General features: G+C 49.8%; 1 protein-coding gene across 1 annotated transcript in view; it reads left to right on the plus strand.

The window, feature by feature from the left end:
• Window positions 1-759: 759 nt before the first annotated feature.
• The window catches only part of Dclk3 (doublecortin like kinase 3), a 47,699-nt gene continuing 39,577 nt past the window's right edge, over window positions 760-8,881 (plus strand). Inside the window, exon 1 of the mRNA XM_005348016.2 lies at window positions 760-920. Coding sequence (XP_005348073.1) covers window positions 833-920 — 88 coding nt within the window. The 5' untranslated portion in view covers window positions 760-832. The remainder of the gene's footprint in view (window positions 921-8,881) is intronic.

Here is an 8,881-nt window from a genome sequence, read left to right on the forward strand (position 1 = left end):
TCTCAAGCTCAGTTTTCTTGACTCGTATCCGCTCTTTCCCCAAATATAAAGAACTGGACTAGAAAGAGTGGCTGTGAAGGGCCCCTAAGGAGAAAATGCGATCTGTTACTGAAACTCCAACACTTCAGTGTGTGCTGCTGAGAAGGGGCGATTTTCACAAAAGGCCTTCCATGGCATCAGTAACCGCAAGATGGGAATACCTTCTACAGCGTGTCTCTCAATTTGTGAGTTTGGACCACTGTGTTCTAACTTTGATTCTGGGTGCAGGAAGGATGCTTTGGTGGAGTTCCTACAGTCTGCTTTCTACTGCCCGCCGGGAGAAGCAGGGTTGCTGGGGTTCCAGGTCTCCTTGACTTGGGTGTCACCAACTAAAAACACTGTGGAGACACAGGTCAAAACCTGTCTCCAAGTTCCTTGGCTGGAACAGCCTTGCGGAGGGAAAGGGGGAAGGAAGGAGAGGAAGGAGGAGAGAGAAGGGAGGAGGGAAGGAGATGGGAGAGGGAGGTCTCATGGGGTCCTTACTGTCCTGAGAGCGCTCCTCCAGCGTCCTGCTCGACCAAGTTCACCGCCAACTCCACCGCCCACAGGAGGCCGAGGGCGAGGTGGGGCGGGGCGGGGCGGGGCGGGGCTGGAGGGTGGCGGGGCGGCGCGCAGTTGTCAAGCTTGCGCCGGGAGACTTGTCTTTGCACTGTGGCTGCCGCCTGTGCCTACAAAAGCGAACAGGAGACCCAAGCTTCTTGATACAGACTGTAGTCCCACGAGCCTTCCCGTGTCCGCTTGGCCGCCGTCGGGCTACGTCCCGGAGCTGCCACCTGCAGCCAGGTCGCCAGCCATGCCAGCCGCGCCCGCCCTGCGCCCGCCGCCACCGCCCGCGACCCCGGCCCCTCCGGCACCCACCCGCCCTGCGCCTACCACTCCGGGTAAGTGCCCCTGGCGACTGTCGGTTGGAACCCCACTCTGGAGCGAAGGGGCAATAGAGGTAGACCCCACGGGGCTACGCTGTGCATGCGTCGGTGCATGCGTGCGTGTGTTGTGTGCGTATGTGCACTTGTGCAACCCCTCTACACCACGGGGAAACTCACTTGCAAGGGGGTGACAGCGGCTGGAGCTGCTCCCCTTTCTAAGCAGCCAGAGCGCCATTCCTGGAAAACACACTGGGCAGGTGCTGCAAGGCTGCAGGAGGAAAACGCACAGAGGGAACTGTCAACGATTGATTGTCTTGGTGTGCCAGGCGCTAGTCACCTAGGGACCTCCCTCATTCCATCCTTTCTTGAAAGAATCTCTGTTTTGACGAAGCCACCGTCTTGCCTAGGATCACCCCAGAGTGGTGGAGTAGTTTCTAGAATCCTGTTCTCCAGAGTGCTGATCTAGCTAGAGAGACAGACACTGAAGAACAAAGGGGGACCAGGAAAAACACACTACAGGCAGAGCATTTGGGCATCAACAGGATAAATCAGAGCGGGAGAAACCAAACCATCAATTCATTTCAAATATAGAGCCACGTTTTTCACTCCTTTCCACGTCTGGTTCTGGGGGCGAGGTGTGGTGGAGAAAGGATAAGGCTGCACCCGGGCTGGGCAGAGGCGTCTGGGGACACCTTCCCAGAGTATCTGCCTGCTGGGAGTGGGGGTGAGAAGTTGTGGAAGGAATTAGGTTGTTTGCTCCTGACAGTGAGTCATTTCTTCACCTCACTCCTTCCAAGTCCAGACCATCCTCTTCCTTCGACTTGGTGGTGGCTGTCCAGTGGAAGCCAGGTCCCATTGTCAACAACTTTTATAACACATGGTGGCTGCGGTGGGGAGATCCGCCCTGTGATGAATGTGGTAGCGGCTGCGGAATGGGGTCTGTGGATTACAGGGGTAATCTGCTGAGCTGGTGTTGTGCTAAGGGTCACAAGGAAATGGGGTACCCAGAGCTATAGGCAGGCACACATTATCCCCGGGGCAGGCAGCAGAAAGCAGAACCCCAGGGAGGTAAGCAGGGCTGGAGTGCTGGTTTACCTACAGCCCAACTTCAGGAAAGCAATTGTATTGTTAATGATGCCACAGGAGAGAGAAAGGCAGATGTGATTTCTGAGTTATACTCGCCAACTCTCTTTTCATTCAGTGCTAAAGGTTTCAGAGCATGCTCCTTTTATGGCCAGCCCTGCTATGCTTGCCTGTCTGTGCCCTGAGTACTTGGTTCCCAGGGGCAATGCCCTCTGCCTGTGGAAGGGACCTTTGCACTGCTTTGCTTGAACAAGCTCAGAGCAAGGACTGGGTGGAATTGTATGTCCCCCTGGAGCAGCCCTTGACAAGGAACCGGTGAATCTTCAAGAGAACATTATCTAGCTCCCAGGCTCTTCACTAGGACAGCGAGTGAGGCACGATACCTTTTGCTTACCAAAGTTCCTGTGGGCTTCCATCAGGTTGATCGCCAGGCTCTTGGCTGGCCTTGCTTGGCTTGCGCTGGTTTCTTGGCTCATTTGTCACCCATTCTTTCCTGTGAACAACTGCTAGCATGCTAACACACTAACTCACTGTCCTAGGAATTCTTCCTCAGTATCTGATTCCAAGGAACAACAACAAAACAAAGCAAACAAACAGAAAAATCCAATCTCAAGACGGGGAGTCATTTCCCTCCTGGTCTAGTTTGCCTTCTGGTGCTGATGTGAACACTGTAACCAAAAGCATCTTGGGGAGGAAAGGGTTTGTTTTAGCTTTCTGGTTGCAGTCCACCTGGAAGGGAAGTCAAGCTAGGAACCTGGAGGCAGAGACTGAAGCAGAGGTAGTAGTAAAAGGATGCTGTGTACTGGTTTGCTGCCCATGGCTTGGTCCTCTTGCTTTCTGATATAACCCAGGTTGACTTGCCCAGCGATCGCATTGCCCACAGTGAGCTGGACCCTCCCACATCAATCATTAATCGAGAAAATGCTCATCGACTTGCCTATAGGCCAGTGTGATGGAGACATCTCACAATTGAGGTTCCCTCTCCCCAAGTGACCTGACTTGAGTCAACTTTACAAAAACCAAACCAGCACACATTCCCTTTGCTTCTCTTTCTTTCTCTTCCCTTTTTCCTTCTCCCCATTTTTTTTTCTTCCTGTGTTAACTTTTGAGGGCAGGATCTTGTGTAAACCAGGCTGGTCTTGAATTCATGATCCTTTTGCCTCCACCTCTTGAGTGCTGGGATTACAAATCTGTATCTCCATATCTGACAGCCTTCTCAGGCAATGTGTTCCTCCCCCATCTGCTTAAACAGCAGTGGACAGCCTGGGTCCTCTAGGGTGCCTTTGGATAAATTCACAGAAAGTGCCCTGTCTAGGCCCATGGGTCTTGGTGCCCAGACGGGGACTGGCAAGCCGCAGTGCTGTGGCCTTCATCAGTGTACCTTTGGCTGTACATAGAAGTGTTCTAGGGGGCACGGCCCTTGGGCTTGGGGCTCAGAGAAACAAAAACAAAGTGGAGAGTTGTTGGGCTGTCCCAAGTCTCTGTGTGTGTGTTTGTATGTGTGTGTATGTTTGTGAAAATGTATGTATGTATGTGCATGTTTGTATGTGAATGTATGTATGTGCGTGTTTATGTGTGCATGTGTATTATGTATGCATGTGTGTGTGTGTGTGTGTGTGTGTGTGTGTGTGTGTGTGAAGCTCTCCCATTTCCCAGTCCAAGAGAAATTTCTCTCTTATGTTTCAGGCAAATATTTTGCTTTTCCATGGACAAGCTGAGTAAAGGCCTTCGTGTCTTTCTAAATGCAGCAAGGGGGGGGGGAGCACTGGGTGAACCTGGGTCTCACAGTTATAGTGGTACCTCTCTGGGGTGAGTGGCTGCCTTCTCCCAGCCTGGTCTCTGCTCAAGCAGCAGCAGACAGCCTGGGTCCTCTAGGGTGCCTTTGGGTAAATTCACAGAAAGTGCCCTGTCCAGGCCCATGGGTCTTGGTGCCCAGACATGGCAAGCCGCAGTGCCATGGCCGTCATCCGTGTGCAGTACATACAAGTGTTCCAGGGGGTACAGCTGAGAGGACTGCTTCCTTGGAGGCCTTTGATTGATGGATGTTCCTTCCTTGGGGTCGAGGGTGTTCATGCCCCAAGTCTCCCCATTTTCCCAGGTGGCTGCCTGCCAATATCTAAATTCATCCTGCATGGTGGTAGACACCCCCCCCCTGCCCTTTTTTTCAAGACAGCTTTTCTCTGTGTAACAGCCTTAAATGTCTTGAACTCAATTTATGGACCAGGCTGGCCTTGAACTCACAGAGATCCGCTTGCTTCTGTCTCTAGAGTGCTGGGATTTGAGCCTGCGCCATCACCACCCAGCTGCCAGAGCCCCTTTTGAGGTGTCTATGGGGGAGTCATTTGAAAGGGGTGTTTCTGTGAACTGCATGGTAGTGTAGGTCAGAAATCCAGAAAGGTGGAGGAAGAGGACGAAGACATCGATCCTGGGAGTTGGGGAGGGGCTTTGGGTTTCATTCCTAGTTATCCTATGTTTCCCAGAGATCCCTGGCAAGACTTTGAACTTCTCTGGGAATCCAAAGTCCTCACCTTCCTTTCCATAATGAGAGCCCTTCAACTTCCCTCAGCATCTTCCATGATTAAAGGGGAGAGATTTTCATGAACTCGTCAAACTGTTATTGAGCAAGCTTGTAAAGTACTTACTTGGGGATGAGAGGCCGTCTCCTAGGGACAGTGGCCTGTGTGGAGCCATCATCCTGTGGGCAGGAAGAGAGAAGGGAGATAAAGGCTGGGTCAGTGGTGGCATGAAGGAAACTCTCTAGAGCTGCCTGTGCTACCCTCAAGGCTAAGTATTCTCAGAAGTTTACAGATGACAAAGTTCCAGGTCTGTGTGGTTACAGAGTGAGGGCTCTCGAGTCCTTCAGACCTGCCTGCGATTCCTGGCTCTGAGACGTCAAGGCCACAAGACCTGTGACCAACCCACTCTGAGCTTCTTTCCTTTATTGGTAGGGTGGGCATGTTCCAACTGTTCTGTGACCGTGATGTACAATGCTTACCAGATACTACAACCAAAACCAATTGAAATTACTGACATGTTTAGGCAGAGAAGATTGTTTGGCTGTACCAGACTTTAAAGCAGCTTTGGGCATTTGAGCCATCTGGTGATGTAGGTAAAAATGGAGATTTGGGTTCAGAATGTCTTTGTGTCTGAGATGCCGTCTTTTGTACTAGCTCCTAAACTCTTGTAGGTGTTTCTTGTTTGGGGATCACACTTTTAATACAAGGTCCATGGTCATTCCTTCCCAGGAGAGTGTGGATCCTCAAGGGGGCTGAGCATGAACCTTTCCAGTGGAGTAGATCCCTTAGGCACTGCTCCTGCTGTGCCTGATGGCTTAGATGAAGTCGGTTGAGCTTCTTGTGGGTGTTGTTTTGGTTTCTCGGGTCTGCAGCTAGAGCTCTCTGGAGATTCAGTTTCTGTGTGGCAGAGACAGTTGGTCTCGGCAGATGCCAGTGTGTTTCCCCTTCTCAGCTGATGCCATTGTCTCGGTCCATGGTCCCTGATCACACCTCCTCTGTCCTTTGCAGTCCACCTTGGCCCTGTTATAGGGCTTTCTCTGGTAGCAGGGGTTTGATTGGTCCATCTTTAGTGCGGTCCTGAAGCACTGGGCAGTTCCTGAGCATTGGAGACATCCCCAGTTGCCAGAGGGACACAGATAGTTTTCAGTGTCTGTGTCACCTGTCTCCTCCAGGCAAGACAGCCACGTCCACACTTGATGGGGATTCTTAGCATGGTAGCCCCAACTCCATTCAAATCCTTTCCCAGCTTCTGCTTTGGAGAGGGTCCACTGTGGGGTTTATCTGGGTTTGTGTGAGTAGCGACTAGCGACTGTGTGGGTGGGAGTCCTGTTTGCCATCTCCCAGGCTGGGCAGTTGAAAGCCAGGGTACTTCCTCTACTCTGTTCTGTTGCTCTGGTGATTCTGGGGACCGAGTTCTTCAGCTGGAGGAGCTGATATAGAGGAAGCCTTGTAGTCGCACTGGGACTCATTAGAGCGAAACCTCCTGCCGTGAGCCCTCAGCTTCTGGGCATTTATTAACGGAAGCACTTGCTTGTCTGCCTCTGGCCATCAGGGGGACCCTCCTAAGGGGCCTCTACCAAAGTCCTTGTGCTTTCTACCTCCCTATTCTCGGTGAGAACTCTTGGCCCACACTTCCACTTTTGAAAATTTTGTACTTTTTATCTATTCATTTACTCTTTTTGAGACATGATCTCATATAGATCAGACTGGCTTCCAACCAGCTATAAAGCCAAGGGTGACTTTGAACTTCTGATACTCTCGCCTCCACCTCCTGAGCACTGGAGTTACAGGAGGCTTTGCGAGCATTAGGTAAGCCTCTACCAACTAAATTACACCCCCATATCCGACCGGTTCTCGCTTCTAAACGACTCTTCGGGGGTGTTAAGATGAAAGTAAAAGCGAATGGCTTTCTGTGCCGCCCTTAATCACTGGCAGGGCAGCTTGGTGTCAGTTTTGAAATTTACCTAAATTCACCCTGTTTCTAAATCATTAGTCCATTGTCCCAACATTGAATAAAAATGATTCCAGTTTGCCTGCGTGGCTTGCAATCGTCTTTGATTCCATATTAAATTATAGCATGCAGTGGTAGCTATTTGGAGGCTAGAGTTTCGTTATTTCCTTGAGTTTCTGAGAAAGTACCCTTGTGACCGGATCTCTGTAGTGCATGCTGCAGATTCTTAAACAGGGGGTTGTGACCCACATGGGCTTGTATAACCAAATATGGGGCTGAGGGTCACAAAACACTTGGCAACAGAAAGGTTTCTGAACACAAAATTAACCAAAAATTAATTCAAAGGCCAAGTACATAATGAGCCGGAGGTGTTTCTGCCAGTGTTCATGGTGTCTCCTCAAGTGATTTCATTGCACTTTCCCCTTTGCATGCTGCCACCCTCTTTAACCCCAAGGAATCTTGGGTAAAACACCTTGGCTCTGATTCGAGACCAGTGTATTTTATGGACTGAAGTGTTTTCATCCCCGTTTATACAAAGTTTCCTGCTCTTATAAAAGCACAACGACTCAATTAGAAAAGACTTCTGACAGTTTTTAATGTTTTCATGTTGCCATTCATCAACATGCAAGTATAAAATCAGTAATATTTGTAATGTTTCAGAATGATTGACTTTAATAATAGTTGTTTAAATTTCTGGCTTGAGTTTCATAAAGAATGATTCAATGAATTTTGACTTGGGATTAGGACAGGATTTCTAACAGTTTCAAAATGGTCCCAAACATATTGTTGCCACCTCTTTACTATGTATTTATGCAAAATGGCATTCGCAGTATTGATAATTATGAAATCAAAACATCTGTCAACTCTTGAGAGACACTGAAGATGCCTGTACCCTGCAGAATCAGAGCTGTCGGCACTGGCATTGGGTTCTTGTGACCGGGCTAAAGAGATTAAACTACTTGCTGTGCAGGTATACGGACCTGAGTTTGGGTCTCTGGCAGTCATGTAAGAAGCTGTGCATGGTAGCACATGCCAGCAATCCTAGCTCTGGGGAGATAGGCACAAGAAGATCCCCAGGGCTCCTTGGCCAGCCAGTTTAGCTGAAACTGACCTCCAGCTTCAGCGAGAGAGCGCTTCAAAGAGAAAATAAGGTGGAAAATGATGGAGGAAAACACCTGCTATCAACTTCTGGCTTCCACATCTACATGCATGTACACATGTCCTTCTCACGCATGCCCTTCGATCAGATGCACGCCTACCTCCCGAGAGACTGTACACTCCCTCGGGACAGGCAATGTGTCCCTTATCTGTGTTTCCCACTCACGGAGCTTCTGCAGAGAAGCAGATCCCACAGGCATGGGCTCCTGCGGGACTCTCCAGGAAGGTGGGGAAAGCTTGGGAAACCCCACAGTCTTATGAGCCTAACTCCTCTACCCCTCAGCTCCTCCTGTTCCCCCAGGAACGTATGCAGTGTTTACATAGCCTGGGACAGACCTACGGATTACAATGGGGAGGAGCTGGCTGCTGTTTAGAGTGGGTTTGGCTTCTTAGGGTTTTACCTTCTTCCATGGCTGTGGGTCACATGACTCTTCCAGCACCTCTCACAGTGTGTGTGTGTGTGTGTGTGTGTGTGTGTGTGTGTGTGTGTGTGTGTGTATGTTCATACCAGAGGACTACCTTGTTGTTGTTCCTCAGTAGCTCAGCAATTTGTTTTTGAGACAGTGTTTCTCATTTGGCTTGGAACTTGTCAATTGAGCTCGGTTGGCAGCAATGGATCTACCTTATGGTTTCCCCAGTGCTGGGGTTTCAAGCAGGTTCCACTGCACCCAGCTGTTTATGTTTTTGCATGGGTGCTGAGGATGGAACTCAGGGCATTAGACTCGTGCAGAAAGCACTTTACCAAGCAAGCCCCTCTCCCCAAACCCTCTTCTCACAGTTTTATAGTAAAGTCCTTACACCAATCAACATATTTCTAGTTAAAGCTCTCCCCTGGCATTTTCAAAAGTTTATTTAAAACAACACACACACACACACACACACACACACGCACACACGCACACACGCACACACACAAACTTATTGACGTTTCTGGAGGGAAGCTGGCATGTGTATCAAGTTTCCATTATACATTGAAATTAACGTATAAGAAACATATGTCACTAAGTATTTTTACCTTATATTTTGCAGTAAGAAAGCATATAAAATGATTTCATGAGCTCAATTTGCTTTTCAAAGTGGCTCAGAATAATTAATAGGCATATCCTAGAGCTGAAGTGTATTTATGGAGGGAGGGAGAGAGGGAGCGAGGGAGCAAGGGAGCCAGCAAGGAGACTCACAGAGGCCCTGGGTGTCACAGGGTCTTGCTCTCACAGAGGCCCTGGGTGTCACAGGGTCTTGCTCTCACAGAGGCCCTGGGTGTCACAGGG

Source organism: Microtus ochrogaster, chromosome 5 (assembly GCF_000317375.1).
Source record: "Microtus ochrogaster isolate Prairie Vole_2 chromosome 5, MicOch1.0, whole genome shotgun sequence".
Classification (NCBI taxonomy): Eukaryota; Metazoa; Chordata; class Mammalia; order Rodentia; family Cricetidae; genus Microtus; species Microtus ochrogaster.